The sequence below is a fragment of the Ambystoma mexicanum genome, chromosome 13, assembly GCF_040938575.1.
Source record: "Ambystoma mexicanum isolate Mex_15411 chromosome 13, UKY_AmexF1_1, whole genome shotgun sequence".
Classification (NCBI taxonomy): Eukaryota; Metazoa; Chordata; class Amphibia; order Caudata; family Ambystomatidae; genus Ambystoma; species Ambystoma mexicanum.
The window spans coordinates 35,384,819-35,408,502 of record NC_090938.1 but is presented as its reverse complement, the minus strand read 5'-3'; the positions used below and the strand labels follow the sequence as shown (position 1 = coordinate 35,408,502).

Below are 23,684 nucleotides of genomic sequence, written 5' to 3'. Positions count from 1 at the left end.
TGTGTATTTACGCATCAGAATCTTTTAATAGTGTCCTGGATGGGCCTGTTGTTGTGACTGTGTTTTTGTCAGGCTTGTTCTTGCGATGGTCTTCTGAACGTGCTGCTTCTGGAGTCGCGACTGAGGGTGGCGGCAGGGAACCTGCCACTAACATGTATGTCTTGGTTTCTCCAGGTATCCCCATATCCAGATCCGTACCGAGAAGCACTCCAGGGCTACAAGAGGAATGGAGACAACACTGATGTAAGCTCACTCTTGTCCTTGCTTCATGCCCACCCACCCTTGTTGGCCTCTGGCCACAGCTTGCCCAACACTATCCATGGTCTACCATGTGTCTGTCCTGTGATGGTGGCTCGTGTAACATGCAGTTCTGGGGTGCTGCTTGATATCATGGCCATGGAGCAGTTTGCCAATGGAATATCTTTCTCGCTCCCTCTCTCCCTGCCCTTCTCCTTTTCTCTCTCAGGCTTTCCCTCACTTTCTCTTGCTCTCTCAGATTCTCTCTTTCTCTGTCTATATATCTCTCTATCTCACTCGCCTCTCTCTCTTGGGCTGAGCAGGGGGCATGCCTAGGTGAAGAGTGAACACACGTGACACGTATCCTTTGGATGCCATAACCGACCACATGTTTAATCTCACAGCAAACATAAATGCTATAAAAAAAATCTGCAATTTCTCAAATCCGCAGTCATTAATAATCAATACATAGTTTTCAACACTTCCTTCTGGCAAGTGGTTCAGGCGGGCCATGGCTCTGCACATCGCTGGGGCGTCGCATGGTGGTGAGGTCCTGTCCTCCCCACCATGCCCTTCTCGGGAGGCGTTACCGGTAGGCCGCCCCCTTTCTTACTGGGCCCATCTGCCCCCGGTCTTGCCACTCCCCACCCCCTCCAGTAGCCTCTGGTCACTGTGCCCCATTCCAGCTCCGGAGATCCCCGGGAAGGTATCTCAGTGTCCCCATGGTCCTCCCCCACCTGCCACAGGGTTGCAGAACCCCCCCAATCATTCCAATGTTCTTATTATGGCCAAATAGATCTGCAACAAATGGTCCATACTGGGATAAATGCACCCGTCTTGGTGATAAGTTCCTGAGGCCCTCAACAGTCCGTTCTTGATGACTTGCAAGGGCCCGTGGCAAGCGGCCTTCCGGGCCAGCTCGTTGTTCAGTTTCCATGCCGACATGTTCAATGGGCGTGCCAGCCCCGGACACCCTCAGTTCAATCTAGGAACGATCTGAGACCAGGCGAGCAATGCCCCCGGTCTTGCCCGTCCAAACCAGGTAAACAAAGATAACAAGTGTCTGATCAGCACCTTCCTTCCTAATCTCACCAGGTCACTCCCCAATGTACAGTATCACCATCATGGGCCTCGGCAGCCCCCTCCATATGTCTACTTCCACCAAAGAAGGCACCAGGCACACGTGTAACCCCCTGCGATTAATCCAGTGGATGTCAAAGGCTGTCATGCCAGACCGCAACCCTGGTCTTTCCTGCACTCTCTTTTCCATCCTTCTGAAGAACGAGTGTCCTACGACCCATACCACTGGTTTCGCCATCTTCCTTCCTCAAAATGACACATAAGAACAGCATGTTAGCCATCTCGCGGTATTGCACCATATTTTATACATTTTTCAACATACGCTGCACTTCCCCTCATCCCCCCCTCTTCGTCCTTCTTACACAAGGGGTGTGGCCTGAAGTAGCCATTGCATGCATGGGATTTCCACCGCTTTGATCTGTCCTTCTCCGTACCCATAGCCTGCAGCCGTGGTGGCCACCACAATTCTAAAAGAGTGTGGGGAGAATCCCATCTCCACGAGACCTGCTTTATCCAATGCTTGTTCAAAAATCTTCCTGAACGGGTACCTGGATAGGCAAGACTCGTCCCTGTGTTAGAATAGCGGGCCTGCCTGGTCGCCCTTGTATCCCAAATATGCCAGCAGACTCACCACTGAGCAGATGTCTGTCATGTCATGTACCGTCATTGTCACCCTAGCCCCTTTTCCCTCCTGGTCTTTTTTGTACTTCCTCAACTATATGTGGGCCAGGACACCCACCTTCAAATGACAGGTTGTCCCTAGATAGCCCCCCAAGAAGTCAGTTGTGATCCTCCCAACACCTCTCCAATCCAAAATATGCTGTCACAAAGACTGCCCTGAACATCGCAGTTTCCCAGTCATCTCTGCAGATCCCGCTAGTACCCGTACTATCGTTATTAATTTGTCTGGGTCTAGGGGCCTCCTGCTATCCCCCCTGGTACCACTGCCCTCTTCCAGCTGGATAAGGCCTTATTTATGGCAAAATCGGCAGATAAGAGGGACCTTCCTTGTAATCCTGTTAAAAATCCAATGGCAGCCATCTTTGTTCTGGCCACCCCCACTGTTGCCCCCTCTGTATACAGTTGTCCCAGGAATTTCATCATAGCACCTGTATAGAAAATATCTTCCAGACCCCGTCCCTCACAAAATTCCCTGAATTCCTCAAATGCTCGTTCGTATTCCCTTTTTGTCTTCTTTGACACCAAAACATCTATCCAAGACGCTAGTATCTTGGGGAAGGATGATATCACTAGCCTTCATTATGGCTCTAATCCTTTCTTTCTGGCTGAACCACCAGGGTCTTCATGGGCAATGAAGCAGCTGACCCCATCCCTATCTCCCGGGGTATCCCTCAAGGCTCCTGCCTCTCCCTCACACTCTACAATTTGTGCACCAAGCCCCTCTTCCACCACCTGAACAGTCTCAACATACCGTACACCAGCTTTGCCGACGATACGCAAGTCCTCCTCAAAATCACTGACAACCACAAACTAAACTCCACCACCATTAAGCATATCTTCAGCATCATTCAGGCATGGATGGACACACGCCATCTTTGTCTGAACGATGAAAAAACAGAGCTCCTAATCGTGGGTTCCCCACACCGCCTCAAACGCTTTAGTCCTGCTTTCACCTACTTCTACATCGATGGAAACATCATCCCAGTAGCCCCCACGTCAAAATGCTAGGCGTTTATCTTGAGGCAGAACTAAACATGCAGAAATACGTCAAAGCAATTGCCTCCTCTGCGGAATATTGCACCAAGCTCATCAACCTTTCCAGAAAATTCCTCATACCGAACAGCTGCCTCAGCCTAGCCAAGGCCATCATAGGCAGTACACTGGATTACTGTAACGCTATCCTAGCAGGCACCTCAACCAAAAACATCAACAAACTCCAACTAGTGAAAACAACGCACTAAAATGCTCCGACCACATCTCACAAATCCGACGGGAGGTACATTGGCTTCCCATCAAAGCGCGTATCAAATTCAAACTCCTTACCATCCTATCTTCTATCTCCCTCTCCACATGTGGTGTTCCCCAGGGGTCTATCCTCTCGCACTGGCTTTTCAACCAATACCTGGCAACTCTCGGTTACTGCATCTCAATGTTCTGCTCAGCTTTCCAGTGCTATGCTGACGACACCCAACTCATTTTCAGGCTTCCTTCAGCCTCCTCCTCTCCTTCCCTCATCTCCGATTGTCTAATCGCCATTCAAAATTGGTGTGCCGCCAATGATCTATGTCTAAATGCCAACAAGACTGAGATCCTCCTTATTGGTACACCATATCCATCCTTTACTCTCACTCTCTGGTCGGCCTCCCTTGGCCCTCCTCCCACCCCCACTTGCGCGGCTAAGATCCTTGGGGTTATCTTTGACTCTACACTTTCCTTCTCCGCACACATCTCTGATGTCTCCAAAAAATCTAACTTTTTACTCCACCTCCTTAGAGCTACTCTACCTTTCCTCTCCTTCCCTCAAAAGCTCACTGTCTCCCAAGCTCTCGTTCTTTCCAGACTGGATTACTGTAACAACCTCTTCCTAAATCTATTTGCCTGCACTCTCCGCCCTCTACAACTAATCCAGAACAGGACTGCAAGACCTGTCCATGGCCTCAAGCCCTGGGATCGTATCTCTCCAACCTTGAAATCCCTTCATTGGCTCCCAGTGGATGCAAGGATTAAATTTAAAACCCTCTGCATTGTCCACACAGCTTTCTGGGGCCTGGGTCCAAACTATCCCTCTGTAAATACCTCCCCTCTCGAGCCCTTCGCTCCTTTACTTCAAACTCCCTCACCGTTAGTCATTTTGCAAAAAAACGAGCTGGGGATAGATCTCTGTCTTCGGCTGGTGCCTCTCTTTGGAACAGCCTCCTGGCCACCTTGAAACTTGAGGAAAAACATCCTCGGTTCTGGAAACTTCTCAAGACCTTCCTCTTTGCCTCTGCCTTTGCCCCCCCTTCTCCCCTGTTGATTTGTTTCTTCTCATGGCATTGTGCACCTGGCCACCCTCTATTCTTTCGGGCCCAGGTATCTGCTCACCCTGCCACCCTCCTGCACTGCCTCCAGGCCACCCTCTGCACTAGGGTTCTGTATCTGTACCCATACAGTTCCCCTCCCACGTTTCTTCTGCACTTATCAGATATACCTTTCTGACTAACTTTCACCTGCCACTTGCTGGCTGCAATACCATGGTTTAAAGCCCTTATTTATTATTTATTCAATTTAATATTTATTTATGTTTCCTCTCCTCTGCTTCGCACTTTCCACTCCTTCCCGCCCCCTGCACTTCTTCCCCATTTTCCTTTCCCTTGCACTTGCGCTTTCTTAAATGTCACTGGGTCTAATAAGATCGCTGTTTTCTGTTTTTTCTTTGTTCCCCTCCCTTTCTGCCTGGTCGTGCTCTGAAACACTTGTGTACGAGCACGATATAAATAAAATATCATTTCATTTAATTTCATTTCATCACGCACCGCTGCCGACACAACACCGCCCCCTCTACCTCATGAACCAAATCACCAAGAAACACACCACTTGGAACCTCCACTCGTCCTCTACCTCGACCCTGGTTACTCCCAGATTCACCAGAAAGAGAGCAGGGGGCTCCTGCTTCACCTCCACGTCTCCCTCCCTCAGGAACGCCCATCCAAGATGAGCGTACCTACTCGCTCTTCCAAAAGAAAGTTCAAACTGAACTGATTACCAAATATGTATAATCCGCACCATATCATATCCTGCCTTTATATCTACATGAACCACTATATCCACCTGTCGAATAAAGTTTTTACCATAATGTTTTAAACAAATATGGTAAACCAACTTATTTGACCTGTAACCTGCTTGTCTTTACAAATGTACCGCTTTCCTAGCACCGTGATACCTCTGGGTCTGTGCACTATCAACAAATACGATAAAAAAAAAAAATTGGTCCTCCCCTGGTAACCATCGCTGGAACTCCTGTAGCTTAAAATGGGACAAAGCATCACCCGCATTGTTAAGGACACCTGGTACATGTTTTGCCTGAAAGAGCATTTTGCCCCTTAGACACAGCAATGCCAATCTCTTCAGTAACCACAGCACCGTTGGGCACGCCGCCCTCTGTTGATTGAGCAGACTACCAGCATGCTGCCTTACCAGAAAACTACATCCCTACGCCTCAACTCTTCCCCCATGTAGTTAATGTTACTATAATTGGAAACAGCTCCAAAATGTTAAGTTCTTGCACCTTCCCTCCTTCTTCCAGCTATCTGGCCGCCGCTGTCTGCTACGTTTGTTGTCCTGGATGGCCCCGAAACCTACACTCCCAGCTGCGTCCGTGAACAGGCACAACTGGCCGTTGCTCTCAATTTCGTTTGTCCAGACCTCTACTCTGTTAAAATCACCCCAAAACGATCCCAAATCACCAGGTCATGCTTCCGCTCTTTAGACGGCCTGGTGTGCTGATGTGTTTTTGTCAATCCTGACACAGCCACTGCAATGGACAATGGGAAGAGTCTCCTCATGGGAATGATTCTGAGAGCAAAAATCAGCTGACCCACCAAACTCTGCAGTTCCCCAATGTCACCTTCTTAGGCCTCAGGCACGCAGATCCTGCCTCCCCGAAGTCCTGCACCTTGTCCACTGGGAGTCGGCATTCACCCGCCTCACAGTCAATCTCAATGCCCAGAAAGCAAAGGCAGGAGGTGGGACCCTCGATCCTCTCTGCCGCCAGTGGCACTCCTATTTTTTCTGCCACCTCCTGCAAGGTCTTCAGTGCCCGTGCGAATTCATTTGTGCCCTGTTGTCCAATAAACATAATGTAATGTAGGACCTGTGTCCCCTCACATTCCTTCTTTGTCACCCATTCGAGGAATGTGCTGAATGCCTCGACGTAACCGCATGAGCGAGAGCACCCCATGGGTAAGCATTTATCATAATAGAATCTTGCTTCCACCTGCACGCTCAGCAAATGATAGTCCTCTGGATGCACCGGCAGAAGCCGGAAGGCGGCCTCAATGTCTGCTTTTGCTAGCAGTGCCCCTTTTCCCAACCGCCGCAGCCGTGTTATCGCAGAGTCATGGGACACGTACCTTCCCGAGCACAAGTCACCATTAAAGGCATCGTTTATTGATAGGAAATGATAGGTTATGGATCAACCTATATTTTCCTGGCTCCTTCTTTGGGACGATGCCCAGCGGGGAGCATAACAGCCCCATCCGGGGAGCAGAGGAAAATGGACCCGCAAATCTCCCCAATTTGGTTTCCTTGGCCACGTTTTCCCTCAGTATTGTTGGTTGTGACTGAGCCGACTTCTGGTTCTCGGGCACCGGCGTTGGGGGTGTAAATCCCTCCACAGGCAACTGAAAAAACCCTGCAAAAATTCTTCTGCCTACAGTCTTGCCTCCCCCCTCATGGGTACCCATTTGCCCACACCCTTAACACATCCACTCATACGGGCGAGAGTAAGCGCACCGGTGGAACCCTGAGCACCCTGCTCCTTCTTGTGCTACTTGCTGCGTTTGATACATTTTGCTTCCCCGTGCTCTGACATCCCGCAGAATGAGCAGACGTGCTTAAATTTAGACCGATCACGCACACGAGATTTCGTTGTGTGCCCAGCATGTCCCTTTTTTGTCCCCGCCTCCCCCGCTGTTCCGAAAGGGCTGAGCCGGCCTCCCCAGCATGGACCCCTTGCTGCTGGATGGACGTGCTGCCGTGCAATTCGCTCATGAGTTCGTTGCCCTACAACCCCAGTCCAGCGTAGCTTTTGTCCTCCTAAACCTTTCATCATATAGCAACCAGGCCCCAAATATACAATCATGATGCATTGTCAAAACAGAATGATTGCACGACCACAGCTTTTGATGAAGCTCAGGATATATTTCCAGCAATATGGCTGCAAATAGTTACTCAGCTGATCAGTGATCTTTCCACAAAGAATGTTTTCTCTTTTGCCTCACTCTTTGCCTCCTCACTCCTCTGCCCTTCTATAAACGGAGAGTGAAAATATGCCGATATATCGATACATTTCTCTTTCTGTATGTTTTCATTAGTTTCCAGAGGCACATGCCAGGTGGGCATACCCGGTGCTGCTGCTGCCTGTTTTGGGGCCGAGGCGTGACCTGCCTGCCCATCCCCCACCGCCCAGCGTGGCCCCAACGCTTGTTGCCATTGTCTCGGGTGCCTTTGCTCCCCCTTCATTATGTACTGCATTCCGCGCCACGTGTGGATTTTCTCCCTTTTAGGCTCACCTGTTCCTCCCTGGGCAGCCATCATCACCCCCATGGTGATACCCGCCGCTCCTGCCGCCCCAGTGCACCTGAGCTTGAGACCAGCGTGGCCTGTTCTCTCTGGGATGGTTCCCTCTTTTGTTGATGTCCCTCTGGTTGGTGCTGCCAAACCCTGCTGGTGGGGCCCTCCCTGCCAGCTCCCACAATTACCTCTGAGGGCCACCCCATCCCTCCTCCTTGAGGACTTGGCTCCGGGGAGCCCCACCCGAAGCCCAACCCCAGCCATTTTTCGTCCCCCAGGGTCCTGCCTGTCCCCTGCGCCCCCAGGGGGGCCCAGTGACACCCCTATTTACATTAACACCCGGGATCACCCTTGCACCACCTGTGGCTGCCAATGGGGAATTGACTGCTTGTGCCCCCTAGCCCCCTCTCTATTTATTTATTTATTTATTTATTTATTTGGCTAGCGCAAAAGCCTGCAGGCATCAAGGCGCAGTGAAACATAAACACACAGATATAGGGTCACGCGGATCAGACGGGGCCAAAGGGTAAGACAGGCTACAGAAAAGCAATTATTCGAACAGCCAGGACTTCAGTTCCTTCCTAGAGAAGGAAGAGAACGATTCGTGACTGGTGTGATTTCGTGCACTCTGGGGTCTCATGTTTAAAAGAATATTGTGGGGGTGGACCCCCTGCACCCCCACTACCTCCTACCTTAACCTATACCCTTACTCCAACCCCATCAAAAATCCCTAACAAATTCGACCAAAGAATTTGGTCATTTTTGCAGATACCAGAATCGAACACTGGAGTCTAAATCAAGCTACACAAACACCAGGGACAGCGCTGTGGTGTCAGAATAACACCAGCAACAGTAATATCCTGTTTGATAGCGCACTTCCTGCCAAAATGCTCTGGCTTCAAAGTGCAAGTAACAATGTAGCATCATTATGTACCCGTTCCATGGTCAACACGGGGGGGGGGGGGAGTAACGGGCCGCGGCCCCAGTTAGCGACCTGAGCAAAGCGGAACGGGTGCATAAGGCCATTAGCACCCCGGGCTACCAAAGTGGAAACCCGGGGGCTCATTTTTCCTTCCTCCAACGGGACGCTGCATGCGTCCCGTTGGAGGAAGGAAAATCCTTCATGAACTTGGCTGCCATGGATATGGAAGGCGGGGCTCAGTACCGAGCCCTCTTCCCTTTCCTTGGCGGCTCTGGGAAGCTGAGAGGAAGGTGCGGGTGGAGCGGCAAGGGCCGCCGCAGGCCGAAATAAGGCAAGTGAGGGGCCGAGGGGTTAATATAGAAAATGAAACGGGGACGGAGGGTGGGGGAAGATGGCGGCGGAGTGAGCCGGCCGTCAGGAGGCTTGGAAAGCAGGCTTGTACCTGCGGTTCAGATCAAGCCTGCATTCCTAGCCACCTGTTTGTCTGGCTCCCCCACCTGGGGTGCTTATGTGTGTTATTTTATTACCCTTTAATGGATGTAGGACTGAGTTCGCCCTGCAAGGATTCTAACGTGTAACTAAGTGTTGCGTAGAGTTCTCTAGAGAGAGCAATTCACTGGCTGAGCTATCCTACACAGTAGAGGGAGGGCTGGTGAATAGATGTGCTTGAAGTTCAGAGAACAGGCCATGAACCCAAACCTTAATAAAGGGGAGGCCAGACTGCCCGTGGTGACCAGTAGCGGTGTGTGTGCCTGCCAGGTTCACAGTCTACTTGGTGCCCAGGTCTGCCACTTGTTACTGGGTACGGCATATGGTCACAGCTTCTGTTTCACAATATTCCAACCTCCCAGTTCAGGTTTTGAATTCATGACTTTCCTTTTCATGTTTGCCAGAAATTGCTGGGGAAGCTCTGCGAGCAGCACAAGGTGGTGCGGGAACAGGATAGGCTGGTCCAGCAACTCCGAGCCGAGAAGGTGAGCATGTGACCTGCGGTGGAATGTCAGGGAGGTGGGGAGGCCCGGTCCATGGCGATGTCGCTGGGAGGTGGGGAGGCCCGTTCCATGGCGATGTCGCTGGGAGGTGGGGAGGCCCGTTCCATGGCGATGTCGCTGGGAGGTGGGGAGGCCCGTTCCATGGCGATGTCGCTGGGAGCTGGGGAGGCCCGTTCCATGGCGATGTCGCTGAGATGTCATTCGGAGTGGGCTGAGGCCGTCTCGGTTGGTTGAGAAATTGGGTGAACCCTACTCTGGGAGGTACCCGTCTCATGCCCGGTTCTGCCGCGCCGTGCCCAATATTTAGTCGCCAGTCTCCTATTTTCTGCGATCTCCCTAGGATGAATTTCTGCACCACACTTGTGAAGAGAGGTGTTCTTCTGGGGCAGTGTCCCTCTCACCGCTTGACCTCGCTCCTCAGCCACAGTGTGGGTCACACTTCCCTTTTCTCCCTTCTCAGGAAAGCTTGGAAAGTGCTTTGATGGCCACTCACCAAGAGCTGGAGATGTTCGGCAGTCAGCCGGCCTACCCCGAGAAGCTTCTGCACAAGAAAGAGTCTCTGCAGAACCAGCTCATCAACATTCGCGTGGAGTTGTCGCAGGCCACCACGGTAAGGGACCCGCTCAATGGACACCCTCCACTAAGGTGAAGCGTGGTGCGGACTTGGGAGTTTCATGCTGTGTTCTGTTTTGTCATATTGTGTGTGTTTCCATCTGCCATTCCAGTATGCTTTTTCATTACAGCCGGGATTTGGACTATTGTCTGGTGTTTGGGGCTGTCAGTGCCAGCTGGGATTTGGAGTATTGTCCAGTGTTTGGGGCTGTCAGTTACAGCCAGGATGTGTACTATTTTCCTGTGTTTGGGGTTGTCAGTTACAGATGGGATTGGGACTATTGTCCAGTGTTTGGGGCTGTCAGTTACAGCCAGGATTTGGACTATTGTCTGGTGTTGGGATATGTTAAATGTTAAATGTTAAAGGTATTTGTACCGCGCACCATCACCAACGGAATTGGTCGCCAGGCGCTCAGGCGGATCTGTAAACGATAAAGGTGGGATGGGTTAGTAAGGTAAAGAAGGGAGTAGGATAGTGAGAGGAGCTTCAACTCAGTATACACCGGGTGCTGAGCTTTGGTGCAGTTTTCGGATCGGAGTCAGTCCGCGTGTGCTGTTGTTCCGGCTTATGTGTTGTTGCAGTGTTGTGAAGTGCGTACGGCTTGTTGTGCGAGAGATGGTTGTGTGAGTTGTTTTGAGTGAGATAAGTATGCAGAGTTTGAGCTTATATTGGTTAGTGGGTTACCTGACCTTTACCATGCTAACATTCGTAGTTCTGTCTGAGTGTGACACCCGTTGGCCCTTCATATTCCCATCTAGACGCGGCGCTGGCCAATGATTAGGACTCCATCCAGGTGTGGTCATGCCAACCCTCACACCCCCATCCAGATGCGGCGCAGGCTAGTGTCTAGAGACCCGTCCAGGTGTGGGCATGCTAACATTCACAACTCCATCTGAGCGCCATGCAGGCCGGTGTTCACAATTCTAGGTGTGGCACATGTTAGCATTCATTTTTTCTGGCCGTGGGCATGTTGTCCTTCAATCGATCCTATCCAGATGCGACGCAGGCCAACGTCTATCCAGATGCGTCTGCCGGTCTGGATATATTTGTCCGGTACGTACGAGTGTGGGAATTACTTGGGGCTTTCGTCTGGGTCTAGGTATGTGGTCAGTCTCTGCAGCCTTCCTTTGTGGCTATTTTCCATGATGTCTTATGCTCTGTCGAGTGGTTGGTTATTTGGTTTGAGTGTTTGTCCAATTTGAGAGTGGTCGAGCTTGGAGTTATTTTCGTCATTGTTTTAATGTCTGGGCATTCTGGTGCGTCTCCGTTGTGGTTACGCTTTGAAGAGCCTTGATTTGAGGAGTTTCCTGAATGCTAGGGGGTTTGTTGTATTCCGTATATTCTTAGGTAGGTCATTCCAGGTTTTGGGTGCCTGGTGAGAGAAGGACAATCCTCCGAGTTTTTTTCTGTTGTAGGGTTTTGGTTCCAGGCGTATGTCGGTGCTTGATCTTAGTGTTCTTGTCGGTTGGTGTAGGCGTAGTTTGTCGCTTAGGAATTCTGCGCCTTGTTTGTGTATTGCTCTGTGTGTGATGCACATGGCCTTGAACTTTATTTGTTGTTTCAGTGGTAGCCAGTGTAGTATTTTTAGCGCGGGTGTGATGTGTTCTCTTCTGGGTAGCTTGAGGAGGAGTCTGGCTGCTGCATTTTGTATGCGGTGGGATATGAACTATTGTCTGGTGTTTGGGGCTCTCAGTTAGAGCTGGGATTTGGACTATTGTCCGGTGTTTGGGGCTGTCAGTTAACTCCAGGATTTGGACTATTGTCCGGTATTGGGATTTAGTCTATTGTCTAGTGTTTGGGGCTGTCAGTTACAGCAGGATTTGGACTTTTGTCTGATATACCGAAAGATAGAGACATGGGGTGGAGTGTGTGGACTGGATGACGGAGGCCATGGGGTGGAGTGTATGCATGCTGTGCTAAAAGGGAGCGACATCTGCCAGTGGGTACAGTGGATGCAGATTCATGCAGTGGAGCATGCACTTAGTGCATTAAGAGAGAGCCATTGCTGGTGTGTGCACAGCGTGTACTGAAAGAGAGATGTCCTGGTGGTGTGTTTACTGGATGAGAGACCCCTGTGCTTGAGTGGCCACTCATACTGTGCAGCATTTGAAAGGAGATGAGGGAGCGTTTGCACCTCAAAGACCTTTTGGACTGAAACATCAGAAATCGCACCCTAAAAAATTGGAGAATTGGTTGGTATGCATGCTATTACTGGACTGCCAACTTCATATCTGAAGTGCATTCGCTGAGCATGGAGTGCACGCTCTTATTTTTCTTTCCTTGTGGCTATCTATTGAATGTGGACTTAGCTTAGGGAAGCAATGAAGTGCTGACCTTCGATAGCAGATATAGACATGCGGTTACAGGGGGCGTGAGGGGGATAGAGTTTTAACAGTTTATTGAGAAGCCACCCTCAACACAGGGAGTTCCTTCCCTCCCCACTCACATGGTTATGCAACAAACTGTTAAACAGATTCTTTTTTAGCCCGATCTCAGACACATATCATGCCCCTTGGATCCCTCGCCCCTGAGCTAACAATGAGCCAAGAACCATTCCGGCATACAGGAAATATATTGGTATTTATTTAAATTAACAGTAATAGAAATTAGCACACAATTGTCAAAACACCACTTTATCTGTGACACAAAGCATAAATAAATCACAAAAGTGAAAAAGAACCTAATCGCAATTCTTCACTTTGTGCAAATTTCAGTTCACAAATTAATTACACTGGTCAATAACAAAGGCACTTATCATGTAATGTGTGATTTTGATTTTCCTGTGGGCCTAAAAGGGTAGCAGTAGGATTTCAAGATTGGTAAAAATACAAATGGCAATTATAATTTTGCCCACACTTTTGGTTTAAAATAAACACAGGATGATGTATCGTTTTGTTTTTCAGACCCCCCTTGCTTTGGTCTAGGTTAGGAAGTCCGACAGAAAAATTGGAATGCTTTGGAGAATTTTGGTTTCAGACCCCCCCCTTACTGAAAGGTCTGTGTTGGGGAAACTGGATAAAAAGATTGGACTGATTTAAGAACAAAGACACCCATCTTCCTTAAAGAAGTCTGGGTCAGCTGGACAACAAGGATTGCCCAATTAATGTATAGGCTATAGTTTTCAGCACACACTGGGAAGTGATCTTTGTTGATTTCAAATTTTAACGAAATTCACCCCCTAGTGTTCTGCCAAATGGGAAATTAATTAAATTAATATTTTTGGTTAAATAGGCTAAGTATCTACACAGTGTTGCCGTCCCCCCTCCCACTATAAAGGGAAATAATTCAGGGCCAGCAGGCTCCCCCACCTTTTGATTTCCCAGGGCTCAGTTCTACTTACATATCGAGCCTCTGTTTAAGGTTCAGGAAAGCCAGCTGCATCTCAGTAGAGTCTGGAAAGATAGGGCAGGGGTCTGGTCTCTCCACTATCAAAGATGGCCTCCCACTCTACACCAAAGGACCCAGTCAGCTTTGAGGCCTTCCTAGAAATAGACCGCTCCACCCAGATGCACTCTCAGCAGTCTCATCTGGTGTCTCCTTAAAGTTGTCAAGTGTTTTTCAGCAACCTTCCTGAAGGTCTGTATCTTGTCTGTCTGTTCCTCTCCTTCTCTTTTTTCCTCCTGTTTCTGTCCCCCTGTCCTAGTGCAGTCCCCCTTACATATTAGTGATGACACCACCAATTTTAAAATCTTAGGGAAGTACCCTGCAGTAATCCCTGCCACTAGGATTGGACAGATACCCTTCTCTCTCCTCCTAAACCCAGCCTCCAAGTCAGGATTGTGTTAGGGGTCTGGGGCAACATTGGGCAATTCCTATTTGCAATTGCATTTTGTTCTCCTTTCAACTTTTTGGCAAAAACTATTTATGTATCACAACTTCATAATTTTACTAGCAACTGCCATGCTAAACATATTTTCTGTTTCAGCTAATCATGGGGAATTAGATAAGCCGACCATCAAGTCTGTATCATGTAGCATGCCCATGTGGCACCTTTCTGCTGTTTGTTTTTCTACAGGGGTAACCCCCACGCTCTGGTGATATTCCCTCCTACTAAGTAAGGATAAATAATATGTATTTAAACAAAAGGAAGGAACATATAGCAAACTACATCAACACAGTATATATCCTCAGACAGCAATTTCTTGTAGCAACCACGAAACAAATATGGGCTGCATTATGTGTTCTCAATAATCATCAAAAAGCAGTATTACCATAAAATATCATTTTTCATATATTAATCTCTCTTCAGCACAGGAAATACACTCATTTGTTTAAAAAACATATACACATAACATAGTCATATACATCTTAAAATCATGCCACCTCACAGTGTACAGAATTAAATGCCAAAAATGTCATTAGCACAACACAACAATGGCAACTCAATTTTTCTCATTCCCCATCGGGCTGGTTCACACAATGGGGAATGAGAAAAATTGAGTTGCCATTGGATATATACTGTGTTGATGTAGGTTGCTATATGTTCCTTCCTTTTGTTTAAATACACCTTTCTGCTGTTTCCATAAAAAGCACAACAGTTATGAATATGTAAATTATTAAGCATATCCCTAATTTCATTTTCCACCCACTCACTGACTCTCACATTTAGAACATGTTCAGATAAACCAGAATCACATCTTAGATAGCCATTACATTTCCATGAGTCGCACGTGGATGAAATTTGTATCTCCAAAATCACCTGGAAATTACATTAAAATTTGTACTTAGATGAAACCCATCCACCATATGATGGCTGAGAAAAAGGCCTAAATGATGATAGTCCTTATAAATTAATTGTGAATCTTCATGTGGGACAAATGGTCCTGCCTCTGCTTCCGGCCATTTGTTTTCAGTCGGTCAGCCTGTGCCCACAGTTTTTTATTTTTTTATTTTTTAATCAATCACCTTTGTGTTGGAAGCTTGTTCTTTGAAGCGGGTGCCCTCATTTTCACACAAATTAGTCATGCTCCAACCAAGGGTGACTTTTTCTTGAAGTCAATGCTTTCAGAGCCAGCAGGTCTGGAGAACACTGAATTTGACGCCTTTAGCAGGACATTTTATTGGGGTTGGTTATTAGATGGTAGATGTGACATCCAGGCTGAGAGTGGGAGTTTTCCTTGTGAAGTTTCACCCACAGCCAGCAAAAGTGTCTGTGTTGGGCTGACATTTTCTATGAAGACAAAGTGGCTCTTAAAATGTCACTGGATATTTGTAGGTGAAACATAATATACATTGCTTTTGGTCAATCCGCACATCCATGTTTTGTTTTCCTGACATTTTTCTGTGAGCAGTGATTTTTTTTTCACTTTTACTTTTTAGAACTGTTTTTATTTGCACGCACATGTGCAGGCCGTTTTTGTTTTTAATGTTTAAACATCCTATTTTCCATGTGACATGGATCTTTGATCCCTCCTTCTTTTGTAAATTGAAATGATGCTTGTCCTTTGGCAATGACAGGTAGGCCCCTTTCCATGTGATGTGGCTCTTTAATTTTACTTGAAAAGCAAAAACAAAGGTCAGTCCGTTTTTGTTTCAGTGTTTAAAATCCTGCCATTCATGTGCAAGGGACTTCTGTTTGTGGCCTTTAAATTCAACCCACAGAGTCCTCAACAGATCACCTTCATGCCAATTAGTTTAGCCGGGGATAGTTCACATTTACAGATGGGGAAACACTGCACAATGTGGAGAGAAGGAGTGTGGGGGGTCTAACAAAGAGGCTGGGCTGTCAAGAGTGGTCATTTAGAGGAACACTGGTCTCAATGGGTTCGAGAGAGTGGTGTATCTTACATTGTGTGAAAGAGGTGCTCCTTCAAGAAGAGGGTCTAGAGTTTGTTTGCTTGTACTCTCCTGGTGCAATTAAGGGTCTTTGGCTGGAGCATGAACTCACTGCTTTGAAGGAGGGAGAGCCCTGCTGTCACTCACGCCACAGGCTTCTGCTGCACAGGCAGAGGTCTTACCTCCCAAGCCGTTGCTTCAGTACTTGTTACCTTTTAAAAGATGGCCACCATCTTTCCATCGACTGTCATTCAATTGTTGCATCTATCAAGTCTTCAAGAGTGGCGACCAGCACAGCCATTGCCGTGTACACTTTTCAGAGATGCGCTTGGGCTGGGCTTTGTATCCACTTCCTACAGCATGGAGTCACAAAGTCCACCTCTTTTTTAAACTCTGCAGTGCTGACTAGGCCAGGACATTTCCTCGCTAAATGCTGAAAAGCAGGTTTACCTTTTTGTGATTCTGCATATTTTGACTGATCAGCCATATGCAAATCAGTCAGGTACTGCCACCAATGGGAGCAATTGTCTCAGGAGGATAGCTCAGTGGCAACGTGTTCGCCTTGGGAGCGAGACGACACGGAGCAACGCAGGTTCGATCCCCGGGTCCTGCTTAGAAACCTCTGGTTATTAAACGCGTTATAAATAATCTATCATATCATATCAGCCCTGCCCAAACTGCTAGGCCATGTCCTTTCTGCAGGAAACACAAGCAACCCCAGACATGTTTCGGCCTTGAATATGGGACATTAATAGAAGAGAGTATTTAATGACCATGTTAATCTGTTTTTTTTTAAGTAGGTCCAACAGACATTTTCTGATAATTTGGAACACTTTTAACTTGTCTTCCAAGTACACTGCACAAAAAAAAGTAGTGGCTGGCTCCGCCCCTTTAATCACTTAAATGTTACATCTGTGATTTACAAAATATTCCAGCCGGCCGGCTGGCATTGGGCTCTGGCCCGGCCTGCCCCTGGATTCTCTGGCACCCGCCTCTAGAGGTCCACCTCTCCTAGGGATGCCTTCGGGGGGTCTCTCGGAGCAGCAGTATGTGGACTCGGCAGGTCTTCTGAGACTGCCCTGGGGGTTTCTTCCAAGGTGGCAGAAAGTGCGGGTGGCACTGTTGGCAGGTATGAGTGGAAAGGAGTGGTGTGACTGGTGGGAAGGGGGCTCTGTCGCACGTGATGCTGATGTTCTGAAGACCGCTGTGCTGGGTGAGGGATTCTGGGGACTGGTGTCCCCGCTCGCTCAAGGGCTGGCATGGGGTCCCTCTCTCTGGGCCAGCCTCCTGGATCCAGGGTATACATTGGTGGTTTCCTCTGCTCTGCCATCTTTGTGGTCTTCACCGGTGGTCGAAGAGTACACAAAGAAGTAATGGAACCATGTTCCCTGCTGGCCTGCACCCACTCCCCACAAACCCCATCGCCACGTCCTCTCCCACACACAATACGAACCCCCAAACACTTGCACCTGCTGTTTAAGGGAATGTTCAGTGCAGTGCACTGTAAGTGCAAGCTGCAACGTCTTCCTACACTTTTATTTTAAAACAAAACCATTCCCGAACGGTTTCTTTTTAAAATGAAAGTACAGGAGCTGTAAAACGTAATTTAAAAAAGTACAGGAGCAGCGCTCCTGACCGCTCCCGCTCACTTCGACCACTGGTCTTCACTCACTCCACCAAGCGGTGGTCCTCACACCGCCATTGGACTTCTGCCTGACAGTAACTCGTTGCCCCTCTCTTCCAGGCACTGTCCAAGAGCACCCTGGAGTATGAGACCCTGGAGAACGAGGTGTGTGCCCTGCACGATGACCTCTGGGAGCAGCTGAACCTTGACATACAGGTAAGGGGGTGCCCCAGGGTCACCCATCGGCACGCACTTGGGGAAGAGGTCCCCACACCCAGGTCCTTGTGGGTTACTCAACAGGGGGAAATGGGTTGCTTCCGGGGTACTGTAGGGTGCACACTAGTTAGGCCCCTCACCCTCGTAGCAATGTGTGATGCACACAGGCTGAGAATGGCTTGCTTGGGTCCAATCGGTGCACGGTCGTGCAGTGCACACAAGCAAGTGGCTGAGAGGCCTGGGTTGCACCCGGGGTACTGGGGGACACGTTGCATTCAGTTAACATGAATCTACTTTTTAAGCCACACACGGGGGGGGGGGGCCTTGGAGTTCAGGACAGCCACGTGATTTTCTTAAATTAGAAAATCAAACTCCTGTTTTCGGCCTGGTTTTTGAAGTAGAAAAGCAGTTCCCTTAGTGAAAATAGTACACGACTCTCTAGTTGTGAAGCCCACCCTCTGCCCACAGCGCCTCTTACCGGCCCCTCAGATACACGATGAAAGGACGCAGCCCCTCTTTCCTTTCCATGCAGATGGACAGGGATCCATGGTACAACATGAAAACACGTATGTTTGGGAACACCGATTTACTTGGAGTTTCCCAATCTATGATTTTTAAACAGCACGGGTAACCTCCACTCCAGCCCAAGCCGGTTACATGTACATGCAGAGAAACAGAGAAGTGATGACGTGGCAGGAACCGCCTTCAGGCCAATCTGTACATTATCATGTGATATTCTAGCTGAAAACAAAAGACTATAAAAATTCAAACTTTTATAAAGAGCGCACCAGAAAGTGAGATTTTACATGCAATGCCATCTTTGTCAATTCACTCCTGAGCTTCAAATCTCAAACAACCTTTTTTTTTTACTGACGAATTGTTTTGCAATCTTTATTTGCAAATTAATGTTACCCACACATTTGGCCGCAGTTTTAGCAGCCATTCCTGTGCAGCTGTGGCATGGCCATCTGCCTCGCCTACTCTAAAAACTCATGATGCACCACAAGCACCATTGATGAAAACCCTAGAGCCCTGATGCTCGCGTCCTGCGCGAAACATGTGTCAGCGTGGCACAATTGATATTTGGCCAGTCAAGCAGCTCTTTCAAAACACACTGGGTTTGAAAAACAAACTGGTTCGGTTGCAACCTCTGGACTCTGGCCACTAGTCTGCAGAGAAGCCACTATGTGTTGTGAAAGCTCCCACTGAGAGCCTTTTGTAACTTTGATGTTGCGCAGCAGCGCTTGCGCGTGCCATCTCTTCTTTTCTGCCTTTGAATGTTTTTATGTTTTATTTGTTATGCTCAGTTGACCTGGAACTAGTAGAAACTGACCTCTTCTCAGCCACTGTCATGGTTGCTGGTTCACAGCCAGTAGGGTTCACTGCACTAATTAGGGGTTGTCCTTATTGTAGCGCTCTATCTCCTCCGAGTGAGTTGGACGTCAGGCTCTTCCTCATATCATTGAAAAATCTGCATTAATAATGTTCCCTTCCTGCTAGAACGAGGTCTTGAACGGGCAGATCCAAAAGGAGATATGGCGCATCCAGGACGTGATGGAGGGACTACGTAAGAATAACCCATCGCGTGGGACGGACACGGCCAAGCACCGGGGTATGGCCTCATTCATACTCTGACTAAGCACAAGGTGGTGATAAGGTTTATGTTGGGTGCCTGAAGGGCCTCGAACAGGCGCAAGAATGGGCCTCTCTCACACTGCGTCGCTCTCACCCACCGTAGATCCAGGGGGTTTAAGGGATCTCAATAAATCTGATCCACGCATGGACCATCTTATTGGAATGCCAGTAATTCCTAGCACAGCATCATGGGTACTGGCTCCCTCTGACACTTCATCAAGGTTGTCGCTGTCCCCGTCTCCCCATAGGTATTGACACTGATCCTTTTCCCATTGGCCAGAAATCTGATCGTTTTACCCACTTGTCCATCAGCAGCGGACCAATGAAATTGGTTCTTTAATGGCAATCTTAGGGAAAGCCTACCTCTTTCCCTCTCAGCATAACTGCACCTGCTGCAACCCTCATGTGCACAGCCCCTTCGTGCCCCCACAAATCCCTCCTCTCATCAGCACGAGCCACAGATGAGGGTTTGAGGCCCCTCAAAGGGATCCTTTGTACCGACAAGCTCTCAACAGAGCGGAGTGGTTTAAGCCATCACCACATTTGACATTCGTTTTCAGCTCGTCCTCGTTCAGGGAGTCCATAGTTGCTTTGCTCTTTGCTGTTAAGCTTATCTATTAAAGGTTTCAACGTTTCTTGGGACCAGACATATTCATTTATTTGGTCCTTATTTCCACATTTTGTCTTTCAGTGCCCTGTGCTCCTTCGGGCACCTACAGTTCCAACAGCCCTGCCAGTCCCCTGAGCTCTGCCAGCCTCACCAGCCCCCTGAGCCCATTCTCTCTCATTTCGGGGTCCCAAGGCTCGCCCACCAAGCAATCGACAAATGAGGTGAGTCCAGCTGGAATTGTGGAGTCAACCCTGTCCTTGTGGAGATATTTTGTTCCCATTGTGGGCCATTGGGTGCCGCTAAAAAGCCCAACCCTGATGCCTTACTGTCTCCAGTTTCACATTCAGACAAATCCCGCTTCTTGAAATGCTTAAAGTCTAATTGGATGTCTTTACATTCATGAAATTACCCTGTACATTAGATTTTTAATGGCGTGTTACCACTAAGGATGCATGTCTATCCCATTATTCTGTAGAAGAAATTCAGATAAAGGTTTTATAGAACTGAAAGGTTACAGGTGCTATTGCATACATGTCACTGGTGTACGGTCAGCACATATGTGTAATTGCTATCATATTAAGACGCCTCGATCTCTTCTTGCGTGGCTGAGTAGGCTCGGGAGAAGTCATATATGGTCGTGAATGCAGGCGCTAGCCACTTATATTAACTCAAGTTCTCTTAACTCTGGCTCTCCGGGGACGCACTGCTCCCCCAGCAGGTGTTAGACTCCAGCTCCCCGGGGACGCACTGCTCCCCCAGCAGGTCACTCAAGCTCCCCGGGGACGCACTGCTCCCCCAGCAGGTGTTAGACTCCAGCTCCCCGGGGACGCACTGCTCCCCCAGCAGGTCACTCAAGCTCCCCGGGGACGCACTGCTCCCCCAGCAGGTGTTAGACTCCAGCTCCCCGGGGACGCACTGCTCCCCCAGCAGGTGTTAGACTCCAGCTCCCCGGGGACGCACTGCTCCCCCAGCAGGTCACTCAAGCTCCCGGGGGACGCACTGCTCCACCAGCAGGTCACTCAAGCTCCCAGGGGACGCACTGCTCCCCCAGCAGGTGTTAGACTCCAGCTCCCCGGGGACGCACTGCTCCCCCAGCAGGTGACTCCAGCTCCCTGGAGAGGCACTGCTCCCCCAGCAGCTGTTCGACTCCAGCTCCCTGGGGAGGCACTGCTCCCCCAGCAGCTGTTAGACTCCAGCTCCCTGGGGACGCACAGCTCCCCCAGCAGCTGTTAGACTCCAGCTCCCTGGGGACACACTGCTCCCCCAGCAGGTGACTCCAGCTCCCTGGGGACGCACTGCTCCCCCAGCAGGTCACTCAAGCTCCCTGGAGAGGCACTGCTCCCCCAGCAGCTGTTCGACTCCAGCTCCCTGGAGAGGCACTGCTCCCCCAGCAGCTGTTAGACTCCAGCTCCCTGGGGAGGCACTGCTCCCCCAGCAGGTGTTACACTCCAGCTCCCCGGGGACGCACTGCTCCCCCAGCAGGTGACTCCAGCTCCCTGGAGAGGCACTGCTCCCCCAGCAGCTGTTCGACTCCAGCTCCCTGGGGAGGCACTGCTCCCCCAGCAGCTGTTAGACTCCAGCTCCCTGGGGACGCACTGCTCCCCCAGCAGGTGACTCCAGCTCCCCGGGGACACACTGCTCCCCCAGCAGGTGACTCCAGCTCCCTGGGGACGCACTGCTCCCCCAGCAGGTCACTCAAGCTCCCTGGAGAGGCACTGCTCCCCCAGCAGCTGTTAGACTCCAGCTCCCTGGGGAGGCACTGCTCCCCCAGCAGCTGTTAGACTCCAGCTCCCTGGGGACGCACTTCTCCCCCAGCAGGTGACTCCAGCTCCCCGGGGATGCACTGCTCCCCCAGCAGGTCACTCCAGCTCCCCGGGGAGACACTGCTCCCCCAGCAGGTCACTCGAGCTCCCGGGGAGACACTGCTCCCCCAGGAGGTCACTCCAGCTCCCCGGGGAGACACTGCTCCCCCAGCAGGTGTTAGACTCCAGCTCCCTGTGGACGCACTGCTCCCCCAGCAGGTCACTCAAGCTCCCCGGGGATGCACTGCTCCCCCAGCAGGTGTTAGACTCCAGCTCCCTGGGGACGCACTGCTCCCCCAGCAGGTGACTCAAGCTCCCCGGGGGCGCACTGCTCCCCCAGCAGGTGTTAGACTCCAGCTTCCTGGGACACACTGCTCCCCCAGCAGGCGACTCAAGCTCCCCGGAGACGCACTGCTCCCCCAGCAGTTGTTAGACTCCAACTCCCTGTGGACACACTGCTCCCCGAGCAGGTGTTAGACTCCAACTCCCCGGGGACGCACTGCTCCCCCAGCAGTTGTTAGACTCCAACTCCCTGTGGACACACTGCTCCCCGAGCAGGTGTTAGACTCCAACTCCCCGGGGACGCACTGCTCCCCCAGCAGGTCACTCCAGCTCCCCGGGGAGACACTGCTCCCCCAGCAGGTGTTAGACTCCAGCTCCCTGGGGACGCACTGCTCCCCCAGCAGGTCACTCAAGCTCCCGGGGACACATTGCTCCCCCAGCAGGTCACTCCAGCTCCCCGGGGAGACACTGCTCCCCCAGCAGGTGTTAGACTCCAGCTCCCTGGGGACGCACTGCTCCCCCAGCAGGTCACTCAAGCTCCCGGGGACGCATTGCTCCCCCAGCAGGTCACTCCAGCTCCCCGGGAGACACTGCTCCCCCAGCAGGTGTTAGACTCCAGCTCCCTGGGGACGCACTGCTCCCCCAGCAGGTCACTCAAGCTCCCCGGGGATGCACTGCTCCCCCAGCAGGTGTTAGACTCCAGCTCCCTGGGACACACTGCTCCCCCAGCAGGCGACTCAAGCTCCCCGGAGACGCACTGCTCCCCGAGCAGGTGTTAGACTCCAGCTCCCCGGGGACGCACTGCTCCCCCAGCAGGTCACTCCAGCTCCCCGGGGACGCATTGCTCCCCCAGCAGGTCACTCCAGCTCCCCGGGGAGACACTGCTCCCCCAGCAGGTGTTAGACTCCAGCTCCCTGGGGACGCACTGCTCCCCCAGCAGGTCACTCAAGCTCCCCGGGGATGCACTGCTCCCCCAGCAGGTGTCTCCAGCTCCCCGGCGACGCACTGCTCCCCCAGCAGCTGTTAGACTCCAGCTCCCTGGGGACGCACTCAGCAGGTGTCAGACTCCAGCTCCCCCAGCAGGTGACTCAAGCTCCCCGGGGACGCACTGCCCCCCCAGCAGGTGACTCCAGCTCCCTAGGGAGGCACTGCTCCCCCAGCAGCTGTTAGACTCCAGCTCCCCAGGGACGCACTTCTCCCCCAGCAGGTGACTCAAGCTCCACGGGGACGCACTGCTCCCCCAGCAGGTGTTATACTCCAGCTCCCTGGGGACGCACTGCTCCCCCAGCAGGTGTTAGACTCCAGCTCCCTGGGGACACACTGCTCCCCCAGCAGTTGTTAGACTCCAGCTCCCTGGGGACGCACTGCTCCCCCAGCAGGTGTTAGACTCCAGCTCCCCGGGGACGCACTGCTCCCCCAGCAGGTGACTCAAGCTCCTCGGGGACGCACTGCTCCCGCAGCAGGCGACTCAAACTCCCCGGGGTCGCACTGCTCCCCCAGCAGTTGTTAGACTCCAGCTCCCTGTGGACGCACTGCTCCCCGAGCAGGTGTTAGACTCCAGCTCCCTTGGGAAACACTGCTCCCTCAGCAGGTGTTAGACTCCAGCTCCCCCAGCAGGTGACTCAAGCTCCCTGGGGACGCACTGCTCCCCCAGCAGGTGAC

The 23,684-nt window shown here is 50.8% G+C and overlaps 1 protein-coding gene across 5 annotated transcripts in view; it reads left to right on the top strand.

Moving 5' to 3' along the window:
* PLEKHA6 (pleckstrin homology domain containing A6) overlaps positions 1 to 23,684 on the top strand; it is a 534,942-nt gene that overhangs the window by 471,269 nt on the left and 39,989 nt on the right. For all 5 annotated transcript variants that reach the window (XM_069633107.1, XM_069633108.1, XM_069633109.1 and 2 more), the window contains 6 exons: positions 175 to 243; positions 9,367 to 9,447; positions 9,926 to 10,075; positions 17,598 to 17,693; positions 19,194 to 19,305; positions 20,020 to 20,159. In XM_069633107.1, coding sequence (XP_069489208.1) covers positions 175 to 243; positions 9,367 to 9,447; positions 9,926 to 10,075; positions 17,598 to 17,693; positions 19,194 to 19,305; positions 20,020 to 20,159 — 648 coding nt within the window. The remainder of the gene's footprint in view (positions 1 to 174; positions 244 to 9,366; positions 9,448 to 9,925; positions 10,076 to 17,597; positions 17,694 to 19,193; positions 19,306 to 20,019; positions 20,160 to 23,684) is intronic.